Source organism: Rhinopithecus bieti, unplaced genomic scaffold (genome assembly GCF_001698545.2).
Source record: "Rhinopithecus bieti isolate Rb0 unplaced genomic scaffold, ASM169854v2 scaffold_19708, whole genome shotgun sequence".
Lineage (NCBI taxonomy): Eukaryota > Metazoa > Chordata > Mammalia > Primates > Cercopithecidae > Rhinopithecus > Rhinopithecus bieti.
In genome coordinates this window covers 417,455-441,344 of record NW_016810765.1, presented here as the reverse complement: position 1 = coordinate 441,344, position 23,890 = coordinate 417,455, and the positions used below count along the sequence as shown (strand labels likewise).

Below are 23,890 nucleotides of genomic sequence, written 5' to 3'. Positions count from 1 at the left end.
CAGCAAGATAAAAGATCATATTGTGTCATGAAACAATAAAAAGAAAGATACTACGTAAAAGTAACAATCAGAGTAAAATAAGAGCTCATAACAGACAGAATTCTAAGAACGGCCCCCAAGGTTCCTGGCCCCGGTATAGGCCCCCTCCTCCTGACTGCGAGTGAAAGCAGTGAATGTAATAGGCTATCACTCCCGTAATTAGGTTTCTAGTCAGCGGATGTTGAGTTCATCAAAAGGGACATTATCCCAGGTGGGCCTGACCTAACCAGGTGGGCCCTTAAAAAATAAAAACGATGAAGCAGCAGACACACAATCTCCTTCTGGCCTTGAGGAAGAAAGCAAGCAGCCATACTGTGAGCTGTCTACAGAGAGGGGCGGCCTCTAAAAGCTGAGGGCCTCAGTAGTACTACAGACACAAGAAAATCAATTCTTCCAACAACCTAAATACACTTGGAAGCAGACCCCAAGCTCCAGATGAGAATCCAGCTCCAGCCAATACCTTGATTTCCACCTGGGAGACCCTGAGCAGAGAATGCAGCTACGCCATGCCCAGAATTCTGACGTACAGAAAGTGGAAGCTGCTAAGCCTGCGGTCGTTTGCTAGGCAGCAATAGGAAACTAATACATAACTCTGGGGAACTAAAAAGATAATCAAAATAAAACAAAGGTGAGAATATCTCTGGGAAAAATTAAGAAAACTGAAGGTTCAATCCAAGAAGTCCAACATTCTACTAACACGCATTCCAGAACAAAAAGAACAAAGAAGGGTCAGATAAAAACTCTAAAAGAAATAATACGAGATAATTTTCCAGGCTGAAAGAGCTCATCATAATCATTGGGAAGAGATGAACGCTAAGGCACATCATCATAAATTGTTAAAACACCAACAATAAAGTAAATACTGTTGGCAAGAGAAAAAGCAGATCATACATAAAAGAAGGGGAATCAAAATGGCAGCAAACCTCTGAAGAGCAACCCTGGAAACAAGAATGCCACAGACCATGCCTTCAAAATTCTGAGGGAAACTGTTTTTGACCTAGACTTCTGATCAGTCAAATAATCAGTCCCAAGCTTCTCTTTCTCAGGAATCTACTTGAAGATGTTCTCTGACAAAAGAAAGACAAGGGATCCAGAAAAATGAAGATGCAACATGGCAGAGAATGGAAGGGGTTCCCTGGAGGTCAGCAAAGGGCCACAGGGACCAAGCTCAGCCTGGAGAATGATGGAGAACTTCAGGAAGTATGAGTCCAGGGAGAAAAAAGAAAGCTGTTGATTATCTTACACATTTTGAAAAAGTATTATATATCAAGACTGTATAAAACAGTAGAGAAGTCACAGTGAGATAACAAAAAATGAGTTTTAAAAAGTCAGTAAGTACAGAAACAAAAAAAAAAGGTTATATAAGCAGTGAACACTATTTAGACACTCATAATGAAGTAAACGTCATATAGTAATATAACCAAAAACTGTGATGAAGTGCATTGAGGAGCAGAGGACAGGCTGGGTGCTGGGGTGCTGGAAGATGAGAGCTGGGGCAGTGACAAGCTTAACCCTTCACATACCCAACAGGAGGCCAAAGTACACATGAAGATAACGCATGGAGAGAGAGCTCTGTCAGCCTACTCCTTGGTAAGACAAAGGTAAGTACACGAAGAGAGCTAAAAGCTGAAAGTGACATCTGAGGAGGAGTGGGTTTGGCATTTGGGGCTGTGGACAATTTGAATTTTAGTGCAATTATAATTTTTAAATTATGTGCTTGCGGTATTTTGACTACAATACTTCACATGCCTGTAAGTTGCTCTGTACTAAAGAGAACAAGCAGGTATGTGTTAAATGATTTTCAGATAAGCAGTCTTACCTGCTGGTTCAGTTCAATATTTGGTTGAGTAAATAGCATTTCCACTATATCTGAAATTCAAAGAGAAAAGATACTTTTTAAGAATGAAAATTAGAAGCCTGACAAATCTAGGTACAATAATTTTATAAAAGCGAGATTCTTTAGAAGAACCTTCAAGAAAATGTTAACACATTTTAAAATTTATAAAATAGAAAACTTAAGAATCTAAAAGTGGAATTATTTAGGAAAATACACTTTTCTAATAGTTTTGGCTTTTGCATTTTCATATGACACAGGAATATTTTTACATTCATTACAATACTTTTCATTCATATAACTAACATGTCTATTAGCTGAAATAAGATAGGCTTCTTTTTAGGAGACAGTTACAAATTTTCCTTTGGCACTGCTATTTAATTTGTTGAGATCTTCATTTCTCATTGTTGTTGAGTTTATTTCCTTTGTTATGAGAGACGTAGAAAAGCAGTGGGTGATAAATTTTGGCCAGGAAAAAATACATCTAAAATTCACTTTGTCATTATTATTGATTATAACAGAAAAAGTATCAATGGAATCACTAACTTAGGCAAATGGTTGGCTTTCTCTTGAATCCAATAATTTGCATTAAACTTAAAATGCAAATCATAAAAGCAGACCTTGTGAAAAGCTAAGCTAGGGAGCCAATTCTGATCTTTTCTTCGGTAAGATTAGACAGTGGTTTTGTTTTTCTATTACTGCTGTTTTCCAGTAACCTTTCTAAGCCTGAGAGAGGAAAGGAAGTGTCCAGTCTTTCAAGCGACAGGGACCCATGCGGAGAGACTGGCTGACCACATTCTACCCACTGTTCTACAGAACTTCCAGGAACAAGGCTTTTGGCCGGTGTTCTAAAGGATTCAAAAAGAATAGCCAGTGCTTTTTCTTTCTCCTTTTTTGTAAATCTGGCTCCCGTAGGTGAAACACATTTTCAGCAGCATAGAAACATATAACAAACAAAATGTAATACCTTTGTGACCCCCGTGGCAAGCCCAGTATAAGGCAGTGCTTCCAGCTTTATCTAAGCCATTAACACCCACTCTGTTGTCCAAACACTCTCTCAACCAGCTCAAGTTGCCTGAAAGAATTTTATTTACAAAAACACAAGAAAAAAAGCTTTCATTTTTTATTTTGCTTTTAAATAAATTTCATTGTTTCATTCTGCATATATTTCCATTTGCAATGGATTAATCAGCAAGTAGTAAATTAAGACCTGCCCATTAATGCATTTATTATGGTACATTTTGACTTCCAGCTTATTAATGGAAAGTATTAACATCAATGTTTCTAATGATAGGTTAATGGGAAGAGTTGCCTAAATGGGTATACTTAAGGTATTTCTATTCTGTTAAAATATATATACGTGTGTGTGTGTGTGTGTGTATACATATATTATTTTTTCTTTGTGAAATTCTGGAAATTGAGGAAAAGACAATCAAACCTAAAAACAAGCAGATACTATTCATATTCAGATTTACAATGCATCTTCAGCTCCTATAAGAAAGGCTAAATAACCTACTCAAAGCTGCTGCTCTTATATGCCAAACTATAACTATTAATTTTAAATCCTCAGGCTAATGTCCCAAGTATCTAATTTACAAAGAATTTTTTAAATGTCAGTTTAGTCCTTTTACTTTTTCACAATCCTAACCAATCATTTCCTTGTGTACATTCAGATTTCCAAAAAATCTAAAATTGAATGAAATGGAACTCACTGAGGCTTTACAAAAACTCCCCATTATCTGCAGCAAGGTTTCTCGGCAGCAGCCCCATGGGCATTTGGGGTTGGATTTATTGTGGGGGTGCTGTGTGCTGTAGGATGTGTGGCAACAACCCCTGCCTCTCCCCAAAAGATGCCAGTAACATCCCTCCAGTCATGACAGTCAACACGTCTCCAGTTATTGCCAAATATCCTCAGGGTTTGTGAAAGAGGAATCAGCCCTAGCTGAGGACTACTGATCTACAGAATAAAGCCCAAGACAAGATTGACAGTTGTTTGGTCAAGGATCCTCCCCAGGTTCATCTCTGTTGTTATGCCCTCCCCGGCCAAGTGCTCACCACACCAGTGCTCTCCTAAATGCTGTACCCACCAGACCCTTCCATTCTTCTGCCCTCCAGTTACCCACCCTGGCCTCTACAGCCCGTTAAACACATTTCAATTGCTGTACTTATCATACCATATTTTAATGATCTGTTACATCTCTCTCTCCCCTGCCAGATGTTGAGCTTTGGAAGTCACAGACCATGTCTTTTGACTTGCGTCTCCCCACAACAGTGTTTCTTGACTGACATTTTAAAATTAAAATCACACTTCTCTAGGGTAATAGATGTTGGGACAGACTGTCTCTGGGGAAGGCAGGGATTTAACTGAGAAGGTGCAAAGGGAACTTTATAGGATGGTAGAAATGTTTCAGATCTTGATCTGAGTGTTGGTTACATGGGTGTACGCATTTGTCAAAACTAATTGAAATCTGTGCATTTTACTGTACTGTATACCTCAGTCAAAAACAATCACACCTACCTCTTTTTGCTGCTTCATGCAATGGATTGTCAATAGATTCTGCCTGCTCAGCCACTAGATTGAAAATAAAAAGTGTTAGCCCAATGTTGAATTGCCACACAAATGATTTACTGAAGCCACTCATTCACCACAGTCCCCCAGCTTCAGGAGTACCAGGGCCTTCAACACAGTTTCCTTTACTTAATGTGGATAAAAAGTAACAGAAAATCAAATGGATAGTTCTTGCATTAAATGAAGCTGAATGATGTGTTCAGGGAAAGGAAGCCAAGCAATAAAACAATAACATAGTAATTAACCGGAAGTATAAACAAAAACAAACAAACTTGCATACCTGAGTTAAATGCATACTTGATATTATTCAAGTATTTAATAAACAAAGCACAAAAATGCAAAAGAAAGCAATTTGATGTTCATTTTTACATTTTGTAGATCACTCTGCTTTAAAGATGCCTAAAAATAATTTTGAGTCTCTTGTGTGTATCTATGTAGGAGCAGATGGGGGGGGAATATTTTGCTTCCTGTATTCGGAAAGAACAATCAGCATAGCTACCTGCCTCTTAAAGAAGGTGTGTTCACTGCTGTCCTGGAATCAGTAGGGAGTGTTATCAGGAAATGGAAGAAAAAGGATGAAAACTCAGGAGCCTGGTTTATCAGTTCTGCGCTCTTTTGAGTTTATTCTGCTGACAACTAAATAAGTGTTTGATCCATTTGTCCCACTTCCAGCTAGAAGCGGCTTCACGGCAGGAACCGTGTGTCTCATCTCTCAAGGTCCCCAAACTGCCATGATAAGCATTTAATGAACCTCACTGCCCCGAACATGAATGAACAAGGTCGTGTTACTCCATCACAAAAGAAAGGGCTAGTCTAAGAAACGATCTGCAAGATTGAGTTTATCAGCATTAACAATTGTTTTAAGAGCTGAAGAAAGTAAAACCATAAGCGTCTCCTCGGAAACCTTGGGTTAAGAATGCTATAATGCTTTCTCTTAGGTCACACAGTCAGGCTCAAGCACATCTGGTAGTCATGACCAGTTTATCAACAGGAGGCTCATGGAATGGAAAATGTCCGAGACTGACAATGACTCCATTGCCTTCTCAGCCACAGCAGCACGCAGAAAAGCCTCAAGAACCAAAAAAATTCCAAGTGAACGAAGAATAGCTGAAGTAAAACCACTCAGCAACACTTACCATAGTTGCTTGGAATTAGTCCAGTCCTGCCTTTGGAGGTGCCTTTCCACCAGTTGGTATCACTCTGGTAAAAGAAAAGTTAAATTAAGCGGTGTGAAATCCAGACTACATTCATTCACTTTTCAAATTGTTTGGCTCCTAGGGAGTACCTGTTCTACAAAATGTCCGTCAACCCTACCCTACCCACACTGTCAAGTTTCCTCACAGCCTAGCTGTGGGTGTCGGTCTCCCTTACCAGTAAGTTACAAATAAACGTGCATCTGCCTGCAACAAATGGAATACGTTTCATGACACAGTCCCAACAAACAAACAAATCAGAGATGATATGAAACAGAAGAAAACAAATTACGCTAGTTTGGACTAGCTATATGATTTTGTGTCCACAGTTTCATTTCTCTTAGCTCCGAGATAATATATTTTATGGGGGAGGAAGTTCTAAAGATCTCTTTATATTATCTTCTTTTGGGGTAACTTTTACTATAGAAAATTTAAACTTATAAAAAAAGAACAATGTAATGACCTTATATATACCCATTTCCCAACTGCACAAATCACTTCTTAATGATCAATATTGCATATATGCCCCACGACCTCCCTCCCCTCCTGGATTATTTTAAAATAAATTCTAGACATCATATTATTTCATTTGTAAATATTTCATTATGTATCACAGAAAGATACATACTTTTTGAAAGGCAATTATAATGCCATTATCACAGCTTAAAAGTTTTTTCCAACAATAATTCCTTAATATCATCAAATATCCAGGTCAATACTCAAATTTCCCAACTGCCCCATAATTTGGGATTCAAATAAGGGCTATACAATATGATTGATTTGTCTTTTAAGTATCTTTTAATCTAAAGGCTGTCTCTCCATTCTTTTTTATCTCTTAGAAATATATTTGTTGAAGAATCCAGTTGGTTTGTCCTGTAGTTTCAACCTCTATGGATTTTGCCTGTTGTATCCCTGTGTTATCATTAAACATGTTCCTCTGTTCCCTGTATTGCCTATAAATTGGTCATTCGTTCTAGAGGTTTAATTAGATTCAGCTTCAATGTTTTTTGGCAAAGCTATTTCCTAGGCAGTACTGATTTCTTCCACTGGGAAACGCCTACTATCTAGTCGGCTTCTTTTCATAATGTTAGTAGCCTTTGATGATCATTGTCTAGATCCACTATTTCCTAGGGGCTGCAAGATGGTGACATGCTAATTCTATCATTCCTTCTTCATTGAAATAACCTGAATACCTCTTCAAACAAAAACTTCCTCATCAATTCTCACGTTGCCCAGATAAGAAATTCATAAAGAAAACACAGAATAAATGGGGATTCTTCCCCTTAACGGTTGTCAGAATAAAAACCTGGTTTCCCAGCATTCTCTCATGCTGACCAATGAGATTTGTTCAGAAGTAACATTAGGAACTCATAAATTTAAATGTATTGAATGTGTTTCAATTCTTGGAAGTTGTTGCCCTAATTGATGCTCAAATTGTCCTATCTTTGGCCAGTGGGAGTCTCTTCAAGTTAGTTCCCAAGTCCTTTCATTATGACCCTACTGTCTTTGGGAGCGTCCATGGTTTCTAATAAGAGGATGTTCTGGGTTTATCTTGTACCTCTGCTGCCCCTGACTTGGTACTAGCCATTTCTCAAAGAAGCCTGTTCGTTCCAATGGAAAAATAACATTATTATTGGGTTGGTCATTTTTCCTAGGCTCTTTCAAAGAACACAGCAGGGAATATTTTCGTTTTATTTTAGATAAAATACAATGTGATCCTTCCAATTCAGATGAAGGAATACAGAGCTTTTCTTAAACTGTCATTAATCTTACATCTGTGTATCTTTTTCGCCATGCTGAAAATCCGTTAGCAACATCACCGACCTAATGACTCATTTGCTCTAAACCACAATACACATGCAACAGTCTCAGACTTAGCAATACCAACATTTCCCGAACAAGGGCATGATTTAAATCAATTTACCCTTTTTTGGCCAGTTCTTTTTGTCCTTCATATATATATTCTTCATACATATATATATGTTCTTCATATATATATTCTTCATATATATATCCATATTCTACTATGGATGTTCAGTCAAATTGCTGAGTTTTAAACTTGGAATATTTCCTCTCTATGTGGTTATGTCAATTACCAGGGTACAATTAAGTTCATTTGATTCATTCTGCTTTTAATTTTTAGCGATTGCTGTTTACTCCAATTTTTAACTATGTCAAGGTTTACATCAGTTCAAAGTCAAATCCACAAAACAAGGTATAATTTTCCAAAAAGTCTATCTTCCATCTACGTCCATTATACCCTATTTCCCTCCCTCCACCTAGAGAAAGGATATTTACTCTTCATAGAATAAAACTAAATTTTACTTCGCAACTCATCTTTCAATTTTTTATTTGAAATTGAGAAAAACAAGTGTCTGCATGTGTGTGTACACATACACTCTCACCCTTTCCTAGAAAAGTGAGGATATACTATCTACATTTTCTCACTTTGCTTTTTTTTCCACTTAAATTACTTCATAATAGCATATAGAGATATTCCCCATTTCCTTCTATAGCTGCATAATATTCTGTTTGTGGATAGACCAAAGCTTATTCAACTCTTTTCCTATTGATGGAAATAAGGTCTATTTTCAATCTTATGCTACTATCAATTGCGCTAAAATGAACAGACTTGTACATATGTATTTCTATGTACATATACATTTAAATAACTTACAATGTTATAGCTACATAAAACAGTCTTTATATGTGGTATTACAAGATATTATGTGGACTTACCATGTCAGTAATGTAGATAATATCACCTTCCTCAAAGTATAATTCATCTGGCTAGAAGAAAAAAAAAAGTTTGACTCCACGTGATTTTTCATGAATTAGAATATAATCATTATATAGATTCAAAATTCTATCATATTCTAATAAACAATGTGGTTTTATACACTTAAATCAGCACATAAGCCATATAATAAAACACTACTGAAAATTGTTTTTTTTTTTTTTTTTTTTTTTTTTTTGAGACGGAGCTCGCTCTGTCGCCCAGGCTGGAGTGCAGTGGCGCCATCTCGGCTCACTCCAAGCTCCCGCCTCCCGGGTTCACGCCATTCTCCTGCCTCAGCTTCCCGAGTAGCTGGGACCTACAGGCGCCGCCACCAAGCTCAGCTATTTTTTGTATTTTTAGTAGAGACGGGTTTTCGCCGTGTTAGCCAGGATGGTCTCGATCTCCTGACCTTCATGGATCCGCCCGCACTCCGCCTCCCAAAGAAGTGCTGGGATTACAGGCGTGAGCCACAGCGCCTGGCCTACTACTGAAAAATTAATACATGAATAGATTTTTTTCCCATGATGAACTTCAAAGAATTACATAAAGATTCTCCACACACATTTTGTATTCTTCTACAACCAAAGCAAAACATTTGTATATCAAAATAGAATATTAATAAAACTTCTTCCTTGTAGAAATCCTAAAAGGTGGTATATTGTTTTCATAAAAAGATAAATGTCTAGAATTAGAATCATGAAAAACAGCCAGAAGCTTGGTTTTCTCTTAAACAAGGCCTCAATCCTTGAACACTTTAAGATCAACATCTGCTATCTGCTTATTATGAGAAAATCATTATCCTAACTCTTCATGTTCAGGGAGAATGAACATTTTCTGTATGAGAAAAGTTAATATGTAATTCAACCATTAATAAGGCTAAAGAGCTAAAAGATATGAAGCAGTAACTCAGCCAGTCCAGAAACCCCAAGCAGCTCTGAGGAGTTGGCTAATTACACCGACCATATGTGCTCTGGCCTGTACCAACCAAACGTTCTAAAAACTTTCTGAGGCCAGGTGTGGTGGCTCATGCCTGTAATCCCAGCACTTTGGGAGGCCGAGGCAGGTAGTTCATGAGGTCAGGAGTTCAAGACCAGCCTGGCCAAGATGGTGAAAACCCATCTCTACTAAAAATACAAAAATTAGCTGGGTGTGGTGGTGGATGCCTGTAATCCCCGCTACTTGGGAGGCTGAGGCAGAGAATTGCTTGAACCCGGGAGGCAGAGGTCGTGGTGAGCCAAAATCACGCCACAGCACTCCAGCCTGGGTGACAGAGCAAGACTTCGTCTCAAAAAAAAAAAAAAAAAAAAACCTCTCTGAATAAAGATATACATTTTAAACATCTTTTCCCCATTAGTAGATAACACTTGCCGTGACTTTATAAGTAAGTAGGGTGATGCCTACTGAGAGCAAATTTCAGATATTAGGAAATATTTACATCATCATGGTGGATGAAAAATGCAGGACACAAATTTCACATGTGATAAGAACACAACTATGCATTAAATAGACACAGAAAAATTTCCAAATTCTGTCATGAGCATGTGTTGCTTTCATAGTTTAGGTGGGAAAAATACTACTAAAAGAAAGGCTCTGATGTTTGTGATTATAATTACTATTCCATATAAATCAAAATTATGCTAGTGAAAATTACTTCACCCAGCCAGGTGTGGTAGCTCACGCCTGCACAATTCCTGCACTTTGGGAGGCTAAGGGGGGCAGATCACTTGAGGACAGGCGTTCGAGACCAGCCTGGCCAACATGGTGAAACCCCGTGCCTACTAAAAACACACACAAAAAATGTGCCAGGCGCGGTGGTACACACTTATAATCCCAGCTACTCAGGAGGCTGAGACATGAGAATCACTTGAACCTGGGAGGGAGAGGTTGCAGTGAGCTGAGATTACACCACTGCACTCTGGCCTAAGCGACAGAGTGAGACTCTGTCTCAAAAAATTTTTTTAATAAATAAATTAAAATATTTCATCCATTCATTTTTCCATTTGTTTACCTCCTCTCAGTAGCAGACTAGGGCAGTAAATATGATTCTGCACTAGTAATTTATTTAGTTTTAAGGCTGGTCTACATTCTTACTATAACTATTTCTCCATGAATGTAAATTAAGGCTATTATCAGCCATAACATGCTTTAAGTAACCATAATACATGAAAATATTTAGATGTATTATACATTCAAATATAAAAATTAGCAAATGATGATTATTGATGCCCCCAAATGGCTAAAGTCCTTTAAAAGGTAACTTTCTGAAACATATATTGCTTTTACACTTTGATTTGCACAGACTAGTCTGACACATAGCACAAACTATGGAAAATTAGTTATATATACTAGACCTTGTGACATACATTTTGATATTGTTTGCAATAAGTTTTACTTTTATTTTGTTGCCTGAATTTGGGAAAAAAGAAATTAATAACCACTAATATTCTCTCAAACCGGTCTCTAAAATGTTCTGATGATCAATGATCACTATTACTACCAATATGTGATAGATATAGAAAGTGATTAGGTAAAGAAACTATTTCCTTTAGTATTTATTTTGATGTAAACCGGATCACTCCCAGAGAGGCCAGAAAGATGACTCTCTCCCCACCACAGCATCCCAGCTGGACTCAGCAACCACCACCACTGGCCCCCACAACATTAAGGTTGGCCTTTGTTGGCAATTTTAACACCATCTGACTCTCCTTTAGATGGTGCCTTATAAGGCCTGGGAGGGGAAAATGAAGGAAGAAGAAGAGTATAAGGAAAACAGGACATGTGGGCAGCAACATTTTCCTGGAGTAACTTTTCATTTCCTGGAACTTGAAAGAGTTCAATGCCATGAAGAGGTCTGTCCCATCTTTGAGCCATCCTGGGCTATTCTTACTGAGTACATCTCCCAAAGTTAATCTCACTCAGTTATATCTTACAATAAATCCTCCTCAATCAGTACTTTCAAGAAGTTAAGAAGTCATCTTTTCTTACAGTTTTACCCTCCGTCTAAAAATCACAAAAGTCAAATCTCCCTAAATTTCCATTTAATAAAACCACTCACCCTTTAAACAAACAAACAAAACACATTATGAAAAGTACCAAACAAATAGCTTTTAAAAACAAAGCACACACACACACACAATCATGGTAATGACTCTTTCTTATAAAAACAAGCAATAAATCAGGAGGAACAGGGAGTAACTGTTTAATGGATACAGGGTTAATCTGTGCAATGATGAAAATGTTGTAGAACTACACAGAGGTAATGAATTGTAAATGTACTAAACACCACGGAATGATTCACTTTAAAATGGTTAATTTGGAAATAAAGACAAACATCGCATGTTCTCACTTATTTGTGAGATCTAAAAATCAAAACAATTGAACTCATGCACATAGAGAGTAGACGTATGGCTACCCGAGGCTGGGAAGGGTAATGGGAAAACCTGGGGGGAGACTGGGATGGTTAATGGGGTACAAAAAAAATTTAGAAAGAAATAATAAGACCTATTATTTGATAGCACAATGGGATAACTATAGTCAATAATAATCGTACATTTTATAATAACTGAAAGAGTATAACTGGATTGTCTGTAACACAAAGGACAAACATTTGAGGGGATGGACACTTAATATCCCATGATGTGATGATTCCACACTGCACGCCTGTATCCAATCATCTCATATGCCTCATAAATATATACTCCTACTATGTACTCATAGAAATTAAAAATTTTAAAAATGGTTAATTTTATGTTATGTGAATTTTACCTCAATTTTTTAAAAAAAGTAATAAGGCCCAAAATAGTTAAAACTCTTAATGTCTTTCAAGTAATTCTTGTCCTCTGTGGTTTGGGAAAGTGCATCATTTGAGAAAGACCACTGAGTGCCAGTCGCTTCGATACCTCTCAGAGCTATTTCGGTTTTTGAATTAATGGCTGCCGTTCAATAGTGGTGTCTGCCACAAGCCGCCCATTAGGTCAGACTTGTTTTTCAACGGAGGCAACGAGAACAGGCAGTCCATTTCAGTCAGGCAAAAAGTGACCTCATTTTTTCATCCCGAGAAATTACAGTCGGCAGTTTATTCTCTTTTAATCCGTAGTTCCCAGACACAGAATGCTACTACTCATAAAATATCTTCTTCCAAAGAAACTAGGAACATGTTTTCCTAATCTAGCTAAGTAGGTAGTCTACTAAATTCTTCGCAGTGTTGGTGGCAGTACATACAACACGGTAATTTCATGGTTTTAAGAACAGATTTCACCTGCAATATTCACATTTTTCATTAAGAAACCACTAGCAGGATACCTGATGTAAACTGTTCAATGAGCATCTACTTTTAAATTCCCAGCATCATAGTCAGGGAACAGAAATGGGAAAACAGTAACATAATGAAGTATGCACTTCCCCATTTCCAGCTTGTTCTTTGTTTTTTAACCACATTCCTCCTTTCCTCTCTCCGTGAAGAACAACAAAGTATCAGAAGAAGAAAGCTATGGTCCACTGGGATGTTACAGCAAAGAGTACACACTTAGTAACACATATTCCCATTCCCAGTCCATATATTCTTGGTAACATATAATTCCCAAGGCATTACTTTTGTTGGTTTATGCAAACATACTTTATGAAAAGTTTTAAAAAACTGATATACTTTTGAAATTTTCAGATTTACCCCAAATCTGAAGTCTGAAGCCCCAAAATTCATAGAAAGAGAAAACAAATTCTCCACAGATGTTTTTATTTAACACTTTATAATATATATTATGTGCCACATACTGGTCTGGGCATTCAGAAATATTAACTAATTTGCTCCTCACCAAGAACACTATATGAAGTAGGTGGTATTCTTATCATCATGTTAAAGATGAGAAACCTGTCCAAGGCGATAGATCAGGTACATGGTAGAACCTGCACTTGAACTCTAAGTCACATTATGGAGTCCTTGCTCTTACCCACCACCTATGCTTTCTCTCATACAAAAGGCATCACACACAGCCATTATTGGCCGTCATGGTGTCATGACCAGATTAAAAGCTGGCCACCTTGGAAAATATCTGTCTCTATCCACTCCCAACTCCCCCACCCCATAGTGCAGTACAACAAAACCAATGGCAGCATATTTTACTTGCAAAGTATACTTGACCTCATTTAGTCCTCACAACTCACTAGGCTTGGCTGGGTCATGGATACAATCTCTATTTCACAACCAGGCTTAGAGAAGTTAAAGAATCTCTGCAAATCAGTGTGAGTGGCAGGGCTGGGCTCCTACCTCAGCTCTTAGATTCCCAGTCTCCTTCCTCTACACGTGGCTCTATTAACCTAGTGCAGCCTAGCAACTTTTACATGACAGAGCAGGGTCCTGCTGGTTTCCCTTTGGAAATCCATGCGCCTCAACCACACAGGAAATTCTGTTCTCTCCTCATCAGTCTGTCTTGACACTCGTCAATCCAGTCCAGCCAGGTCTGTGGTTGACACTTTATTGAAAGGAGCTGGGTGAGAAAAAAGAACCAAATGGGGCTGGGTGGTGCCAAGACACCCTTGCCTTTAAGCAAGACAGATGAGAAATGAGTTGGCAGGAAGAACCAGGAGCTACCTAGCATTCTTCCGGTTCAATGGATCCCCAAGACTGGGGTTGGGCATTGCTGTGCCCATCTCCTGAGGGGGAACAGGAGCTTAAAACTGGACCCAGGCCTGCCTGGGGGGCTGCACATGCCAGCAATGTCCCTCAGAGCCCACCTCAGCCTTTCAATATTGCTTGGTCCCAGTGACTTCGAGGAGGCCAGGTCAACTTGGGATATGCTGTGGTATATCTATCCCTCCAGAGAAGATGGCTGCTGGTCAGAGCGGAGAAAGACCAAACGGCTTCCAACAGAAATTCTCATTCAGAAAAAAGAAGGTAAGACGAACCTAGTTCTGGAATGATATTCGAAATTTAACAACGGGTATGGCATGGCACTTTACCAGTCAGGAAGGCCGTGGGAGCGAGAGGCTGCCTGCCGTGCTAGATGCTACCCACTTCACACCGGGATTGAAGGGAGCTGAACAGGGGTGAAATATGGAGGCAACAGGGCTTGAGGTGGTCATTACTGACTGCAGCCTACAATCCTTGGGACTAAAAATATTAAAAATACATTTTAAATATTGAATATTTTTTAAAGCCTAATGAATTAAATGTATATTCTACTGTATATTCAATCATAACTAAGATCTTTTTAAAAGCAGTGGAGAAACTCCATTTTGGAGTAGAATTGGAAGTAAATAAATCAATACACAATCCATCAAAAATATCTATTAAATGTCTACTAATACAGCAACCACTACTCCTTCAATAGTAACAAGTACTCCTTAATAGTAGTAATAGCAGCTTTATGCAATTAATCTCATTTAATTCTCATTAAAACCCGGTGGGACTATTATTATCCTCACCTTACAGATGAGAACACTGTGACAGAGAGGTCCGGTAATTTCCTCAAGGTCACACAGGTGCTCAAGAAGTGGAGCTGGTCCTGAACCCTAGTGCGGGCTCTGAACCTGGTGCTACCCTGCTTCTTCAGATGCTGTGCCTGTGAGCAGGACTGAAATACCAAGTGTGGAAGTTCAGAGGCGGGAGAGGCAGTCCACCTCCAGCTGGAGTGGTCAGAAAAGTCTTTACAGAAGAGGAAGTATGTAAGGTGAGCTTGGAAGGGACAGGGCCATGGGTCTAGAAAGGGTTGAGAGATAGGTTCTGCTGTGAGTCACCTCCAGACAGGATAGTTCAAGAACAGGAAGGAGCAGAGCACAGCGGGGCTGGAATAGGGGCTGGACTATAGAGGACGATACCGTTAGTCAAATAAAAGATGGAAGCAGGAGGTGGAAGCAAAGCCACCTTTGAGGAATGCCAATCTAGCTCAGACTACAGATGGAATGGAGGAGCTACGTCTGTAGGTGGGAAGTGAGGAAAGGCATAACCAGGTCATGAGGAAGCAAAGGGGAAGGAGGAGGTTGGTGAGAAAGGACAAAGGCGGGGACAGCGAAGCATACTAAGAGAGGAGAGAGAGTCAGGAGTCACCTCAAGCCTCAAAACAAAGTAAATGCAGGTCCCATTCTAGATTCACAGAGGCAGCAGAGAATGGTCTATTCATTGAGTGGCCCAGGCTGGCACCTGACCACCCCTAACCTCTCTCACTCTTATCCCACTTAGGGTCATGCAACCAACCAGGACACAACTGATAAGGACAAGCCGAGGCATAAAATGACAGCACTCCCAGTGAGCAGGGCTTAAAGACAACAGCCCTGGGCCTCCCACTTCCCTGTTATGGGCTCTTTGTGCCCTCTCCCTACCTCAAATTCTTATGCTAGAGTCCAAACCCCCAGTACAGATGCCCCTGACATACGATGATCCAACTTAACAATTTGTCAACTTTACGATGGGCTTAACGGGGTATTAAATGCATTTTTGACTTGCGGATTTTTTTTGTCTTACAATGAGTTTGTTGGGTTCATCATAAGTTGAAGAGTATCCGTACTTCCAAATATGAGTGTATTTGGGATAAGGACTTTAAAGAGTTAATTAAGTTAAAATGAGGTCTTTAGGGTGAGCCCTAATCCAATGACTCACATCTTTATAAGAAGAGGAGATGCAAACACAAGCATATGGGGAAAGACCATGAGAAGATGTGGACAGAAGTACGACATCTAGAAGCCAAAGAGCAAGGCCTCAGAAGAAACCAACCCTGCAGACGCCTTGATCTCAGTCTTCTAGCTCCCAGAATTGTGAGAAAATAAATTTCTTTTGGTTAAGCCACTCAGTCTGTAGAACTTTGTTATGGCAGGCTCAGTAAACCAACACTACCCACTCCCAATCCCTCACCAACACAGGAGAGTTGTCAGTGGAATCTCTTGGTGAGAAGAATAAAAACCCTACCTTTCTTGTTCCAGAAACATTTCATGGACAAACTCTTGGGAGAACTGTCTGAATATGCACACTCCCATGTTAGTCTATTAGTGACTACCATTTTTTGGTGCTCACCATGTGGTAGGCCTTCAATATTCACCCCACTCCCTGCTCACGGCATGGTGCCACTGCAGAATGGTATCCCTATTTTCACATGAGGAATCAATGGCTGTGAGGTAAGAACATTCATGCAGTAAGTAAATGACAGGTTTGGGATTTGAAGTCAGGCCCTGGCCTGATGGCAGTGAACTGATGTTCAGTGTCACTTGTTCTGTGTGACCTTCTGAGTTGCCTCTAACTTTGGGGACGGCAGGGTCTGGGGCAAACCCAGATGAAGCCGGCAGCAAGCTGACTGCCCACAGAGAGAAAGCTCTGGTCCCTAGCATATATGAGAGAAAAGTCAAGGATAGCAGGTTTCTCCTTGATACAGTTTTGCTGTGTCCCCACCCAAATCTCACCTTGAATTGTAGGTCCCATAATCCCCATGTGTTGTGGGAGGGACCTGGTGGGAGATAACTGAATCATGGGAACAGTTTCCCCCATACCGTTCTCGTGGTAGTGAATAAGTCTCACAAGATGTGTTGATTTTATAAGAGGTTTCCCCTTTCACTTGGTTCTCATTCTCTCGTCTGCTGCCATTAAGACATGCCTTTGCCTTCTGCCATGACTGTGAGTCCATTAAACCTCTTTTTCTCTATAAATTACCCAGTCTCAGGTATGTCTTTATCAGCAGAGTAAAAACGGACTCATACACCCCTTCTCCCCAAGAAACCTTCTTGGTTTCTTTCCTTTCCCTCCTAACTGTCTCAACTCCCTGCTTCACCATCTAGTCACTCCTGTACCAAAACCATCTACTCACCTCCAATCTTACCCAGAGCAAAACTGAAATGAGATCCACAGGCCCTAAATGCTCTGCCCTTCCAGTTCACCCCAACTCTCAGAAGTAGTCTCCCACCACCCTCTACTGTGTTTGCAACTTTCCAAGTCATGCTGTCTTCCCTGTTTTTTCTATTCTAGCATCCACCAAGGATGCTGCTTGCACTTGTTGCTCCCTCACTTCCTTCAGGTCTCTCCCCAGATGCCACCTTTATAGAAAGTCCATCTCTGAACATGCTATTGAAGACAGCACTCTTTTCTCCATTCACTTCTTTGCCCCTCACCCTCCTTATTTTTCTCCAGAGTACTTAGCCCCTGACAGTCACATTCATTTGTCTGCTTACTCTCTGTCTCTCTCCACTGGATGCAAGTTCTTTCTGTTGTCCCGGCACTAGTCCCAAGGCCTGGACCAGTGACTGGCATATAATAGGTGCTTAATAAACCACAGATAAATGGATGGATACCAGAAACTATAACAATGAGAATGCACACTGCAGAGAAATAAAAAATTGTTCTGGAAGGCTAGCAGTGGGTACCATTATGAGCTATTTTGAGGTAGAGGGTCAAGAGGAGAATGAAGGAAGGTTAGTATGAGATTCAGCAGAAGGATGACTAAGACAGGGTTGCCATGCTTTATATGCAAGTCACTTGTCAATTTGAAAGCAGGTGGTGTCACCATGTGGGGAGAAGCTTTACAAGACAGACATGACCTCAAGATGCAGAAGACATGCGAATCAGCCAGGACTTAACTTGCACAGCTCTGGACCCAACATCCGTTCCTGAGAATTACCTAGGTCTATCAAAGAAAAGGCAGACCACTGGCACCAGAGGAAATGTCTAAATAAAATCATCTCAGGTTTTTCTGTCAATTTTAAAAGTTAAAAACTGAACACTTACAGTTCTGGGTTCAAACGTATACAGGGCTCTGAAGACTTTAACTTGCCCTAAAAAAGGAAGAAAAAACAACAACTGAATTTTTCATTCCTGAATTTGCTCTTAATAGCATTATTCATCATATCCTTCAGAATTCCCTAATTAAAAACCAACGTGATCAAGTAGAACAGAGGATACTAGAGGCTGGAAAGGCTAGAGAGAAAGGAAGGACAGGGAAAGATTTGCTAAAGGATATAAAAATCACACTTAGATAGGAGGAATAAGTTCCAGTGTTCTATACCACTGTAAGATGGCCATAGCTAACAATTATTATATAGTTCAAACAGCTAGCAGAAAGATATTAAATTTCCCAATACTAAGAAATGATAAGTGTTTAAGATGACAAATATGCTAATTACCCTGATCTGATCACTATACATTATATGTATCAAAGCATCACTATGTAGCCCATGAATATGTACAATTATCTGTCAATTTAAAAATAAATTTAAAAAATTCATCACTATATATATCAATGTGACTACACAGAAAAATTATGTAAGTACCAGCAGCAACTATTGTCATTATAAAAACACTGACTGAAATATCTCTATCGAAGAAAAAAAAACCTGTGGGAGAATTGTATTTCAGAATTGAGTGCCTTTTCCACATAGGAGATATTTTTAAATATTTCTTAAGTGAATGTACGAACAGACGCACACCTCTGAAAGATAACTTTGCTTCCTTCTAACAGCAGGAGCTACATAATTATTTGTGCTTCAGTTCTGTCCTATACAGAGTCCTTCCAACCCTGAGATCTAGGTTTAAAAATATAAACATGACCATGTTAACATAAACAAATCCTTAATGTGATAATCTACACTGGTTTGATATTCTTAAATCAGCGGGTTGGAATTTTATATTTTCCCAAAGAAAAGAAAATACCATGGAGGAAAAAAAAAAGGACCCACTGGAGAAACCTATGAGTCCATTAAGTCCCAAAACAGAAAAGAGGCAACGAGGTCACATGCCTGAGAGTTGCCCTCCTTCCCGCCAAACAATACTGCCTCCTTTCTCTCTTTGTAGACTGCATTTCCATAACACTCTGGGCTATAACCACTGATTTGCTACCTGTCTCATTTGAGGGCAGCAACTCTAACTTGGTCAATTTCCCAGCACCTAACTGGCACATAGTAGAACTTAATAAATGTTTGCTAAATGAGTATAATCATCCCTCAGTATCCAAGGGCACCAGTTCTAGAACCACGATGGATACCAAAATCCATGGACGTTCAAGACCTTTATATAAAATGGCATAGTATTTGTGCATATATACATCCTCCCATATACTTGAAATTATCTTTACTTATTATGCCTAATGCAATGTACATACTATGTAAATAGTTGTTATACTGAAATTATTTGTATTATTGTGTTATTATTATATTATTTGAAACAGATTCTCACTCTTTCGCCCAGGCTGGAATGCAGTGGCGCAATCTCGGCTTACTGCAACCTCCACCTCCCAGGTTCAAGAGATTCTCCTGCTTCGGCCTCCCGAGTGATTGGGACTACAGGCACCTGCCACCATACCCAGCTAATTTTTATATTTTTAATAGAGATAGGGCTTCACCATGTTGGCCACGCTGGTCTCGAACTCCTGACTTTAAGCGATCCGCCTGCCTCAGATTCCCAAAGTGCTGGGATTACAGGCATGAGCCACCACGCCTGAACAGTATTGTTCTTTTTTAGTTTTTTTTCCCAAATATATTTGATTCATAGTTGGTTTAATCTGTAGATGTGGAACCAGTGGATACAGAAGGTCAGCTGTACATAAGTAAATTAACAAACTCAAACAGTATAAGAAAAAAAGCCTATAGATAGCAAAAAAAAAAGGGGGGGTAATCCTCTTTTAATAAAATAAATAGATTTAGAACAGATATCAAAATAGAAGGACTATCTATTTGATAGCTATTTAAAAGCTTTGGGAGGCCAAGACAAGTGGATCACTTGAGGTCAGAAGTTCAAGACCAGTCTGGTCAACATGGTGAAACGCCATCTCTACTAAACGTATAAAAATTAGCCAGGTGTGGTGGCATGCACCTATAGCCCGAGCTACTCAGGAGGCTGAGGCAGGAGAACAGCCTGAACCCAGGAGCTGGAGGTTACAGTGAGCTGAGATCGTGCCACCACACTCCATCCTGGGAAACAGAGCAAGACTCTGCCTCAAAATATAACAATAATAATAAATAAAAGCTCAGTTGCAACACTAGAAGAACCTTTACAGATGATTATCTAAGACAAGAAAATCATGCAGAATAGTGGCCTCCAAGGTGGGATACGGGAAGACTACTTCAGAAATTATTTACATTTTTATCCTTCTTATTCTTTTCTATTCCTATTTGAACATGTTTTATGATATAATAGCATAGAATAATATACATACAACTTATAAATCCATATGCATTTACATAGACTGAGTACTCAAAAACCTTTTGTGGATCAACTGTAAGCATTATGAAGACAAGTATTTTTGTTGTCTTATGAATGAGACACCCAAGTGCCTACCACAGTGCCTGGCACATACGAGGCACTCAGTAATTAATTAATGAATGCATTAAGTAATGAATGAAGCATGAAGAAAGGAATAGATGGAAGCAGGAATTTTAAAAAGTCTGAGGCCAGGCATGGTGGATCACACCTGTAATGCCAGCACTTTGGGAGGCCAAGGCAGGCGGACTGTTTGAGGCCAGGAGTTTGAGACCAGCCTGGCCAACATGGTGAAACCCTATCTCTACTAAAAATACAAAAATTAGCCAGGCTTGGTGGTGCACACCTGTATTCCCAGCTACTCAAGAGGTGGGAGGCAGGAGAATCGCTTGAACCCGGGAGGTGAAGGTTGCAGTGAGCTGAGATTGCACCACTACACTCCAGCCTGAGTGGCAGAGCAAGACCCAGTCTCAAAAAAAAAAAAATTAAATAAAAATGTAGAAGTCTGAAACCAGTAGTTTACAACAGTACTGTCTGACCTAGCTTCACACAGTAACAGAAAAGTTCTATATCTGTGCTGGTCACATGTAGCTTCTGGGCATGAGAAAAGTGGTTCATGTGACTGAGAAATTGATTTTCAATATTATTTTAATTTCCCCCATGTTGCAGGTTTAGAATATCAGAAAATGGATTGACTTAATGTCCATTAAAAGGGGATTATGTAAATAAACTGATTTGTCCACAAGACACAGTCATTTTAAAAAGAACCCTGCACATTATTCATAATAACCAAGATAGGAAATCAACCTACATGTCCATCAATGGCAGAATGAATTTTTAAAATGTAATGCGCGCGCGCACGCGCGCACACACACACACACACACACACACACACACTAGACTATTCAGTCTTAAAAGAGAAAGAAATCCTGTCATTTGTGACAACATGGATGAACCTGAAGAACATTATGTTGTGTGAATTAGCCAGGCATGGAAAGACTAATACTGCATGATTTCACTCATATATGTGGGATCTAAAAATGTTGAACTCATAGAAACAGACAGTAATATGGTGGTTGCCAGAGGCTGGTGGGTAGGGAGACTTGGGGGGATGTTGGTTAAAGAACACAAATTTCTATTAGAGAGCAGGAACAAGTTCAAGAGATCTACTCTACATCATGGTGACTAGTTAATAACAATGTATTACATACTTGAAAATGCTGAGAGTAGATTTGAAGTGTTCTTACCACAAAAAAATAATGTAAGGTAACACACGTTAATTAGCTTGATTTAGTCATTCCACAACGTATACATATCAAAACATTATGTTGTATACCATAAATGTATACAATTTTTACTTGTCAATTAACAAAAAGCGTTGCCTAGCCTGGGCAACATAGCAAAACCCCATCTCTACAAGAAATATAAAAATTAGCCGGACATGGTGATATGCACTTGTAATACCAGCTACTGGGGAGGCTGAGGTGGGAGGATGGCTTGAACCCAGAAGGCAGAGGTTGCAGTGGGCAAGATTCCACTACTGCACTCCAGCTTGGGCAACAGAGCAAGACTCTATATCAAAAAAAAAAAAAAAAAAAAGAGAGAGAGAGAAAAAAATGCTGCAGACAGACCCACAGACACTGACAGAGAAAATACACACAAAAAATCAGGTTTAGAACAGTAGGCAAGTACCATCCTGTTTACGTCAACAAAACACACAGTCATTGAATGAGAACACCAATTCTGGGGGCATCATATTCTACTTGACATTTACTGTGTACATTCATTACGCCAAGTGTGTATTACCTTTATAATCAATGAAAACAGTAACAGTGTGATTTGGGATTGGGAGGAAGCATCATTCTCCTTCTAAACATCTTAATATAGAAGAGCAGCTCAGATCCCTGTCACAAGAAAACACTCTTTTCACCAGCAGAATTCCAGGGCCACATCTCTCCTGCTCTACTAAGAGGAGCTTAATAGGCACACACAGAAGTGGAAACGTTTTTGGGTCTGGAGTTTGTTTTTCACTCACATAGACTGAAGAAAGGAAACACCAAGCGGAAGGAGGAGCTGCCAGGAGAAATACAGTATTTTCTGCTGACTAGATTGTCTCTCTGAGAGCAGAGATTAGTTATCTTGATTACTTTGAACTTTCCAAAGAGAAGTTATACAAGGAAGCAGTCCACTTGTGACCAAAATCAATAACGATAGAACTTTCTTGTTCCTCTGAGGGAAGGCAGCAATGAGATGTGTTATGGCTAATTCTGGAAACAAGATCCCATGTCAACTAAATAGGTTTAGGTGAAATTCAATAAAAAGTACAGAGCCTGAAAACAACTATGTGCAGTGTGACTAAACCACTGATTTTTGTAATTGTCTCTTTCATGATCATCTTACTTAAAATGTTCACAACTGAAAGTGAGATTTAGTTGCATTTTGATTTATACTAAACAGTGAACAGCAGGCAACTCCTTAGACTATTATGCAAATGAATACTCTATCTGTTGTAGAAAACACTTTCACATAAACTTATTTATTGCTTAATGTTGGGACATTGGTCTCTTGTCCCTTTTCATCCATACATTATAAAAGTTCTGGGATTAATTTATTCCATCCTCAAAATTGAGTCAAGTGGTAACGAAAGAAGGCAATAGAAATAGCCTCAGAATATAAAAGAAATGCATAAAGAAGAAACACAGATGACTTTTACAATTAGTGTTTAACAACCCTGGATATTATTCCTCTCAAGAAAACAATAATACTGAATTCATTGATCATTTTACATCATATTTATTTCAATTTTGAGCAATATTCTACAGGTCTATACATTTATGTGCTGAGGGGAAGAAATTAGAGTACCCTGTGTTTCTATATAATCTTCCCTGAAAACATCTTTAAAAAAAAAAAAAAAAGTGTTATGGCTAATTTTGGAAACAGGATCCCATGCCAACTAAATGGGTTTAGGTGAAATTCAACGGGTTTAGGTGAAAAAAAAGCAATAGGCAGGGCGCAGTGGCTCATGCCTGTAATCCCAGCACTTTGGGAGGCCGAGGCGGACAGATCACAAGGTCAGGAGTTCGAGACCAGCCTGGCCAACATGGTGAAACCCCGTCTCTACTAAAGATACAAAAAATTAGCTGGGCGTGGTGGTGCGCGCCTGTAATGCCAGATACTCAGGAGAATGAGGCAGAAGAATCACTTAAACCCAGGAGGCAGAGGTTGTAGCAAGCTGAGATCGCGCCATCGTACTCCAACCTGGGCAACAGGGAGAAACTTCATCTCAAAAAAAAAAAAAAAAAAAAAAAAA

General features: G+C 39.3%; 1 protein-coding gene across 2 annotated transcripts in view; it reads right to left on the bottom strand.

Annotated features, from left to right (window-relative positions):
- OSTF1 (osteoclast stimulating factor 1) overlaps positions 1-23,890 on the bottom strand; it is a 57,755-nt gene that overhangs the window by 10,918 nt on the left and 22,947 nt on the right. For both annotated transcript variants that reach the window (XM_017892725.1, XM_017892724.1), the window contains exons 2-7: positions 18,115-18,161; positions 8,375-8,425; positions 5,579-5,642; positions 4,392-4,445; positions 2,841-2,948; positions 1,859-1,908 (exon numbers count right to left, since the gene is read on the bottom strand). In XM_017892725.1, the coding sequence (XP_017748214.1) occupies positions 1,859-1,908; positions 2,841-2,948; positions 4,392-4,445; positions 5,579-5,642; positions 8,375-8,425; positions 18,115-18,161 (374 nt within the window). The remainder of the gene's footprint in view (positions 1-1,858; positions 1,909-2,840; positions 2,949-4,391; positions 4,446-5,578; positions 5,643-8,374; positions 8,426-18,114; positions 18,162-23,890) is intronic.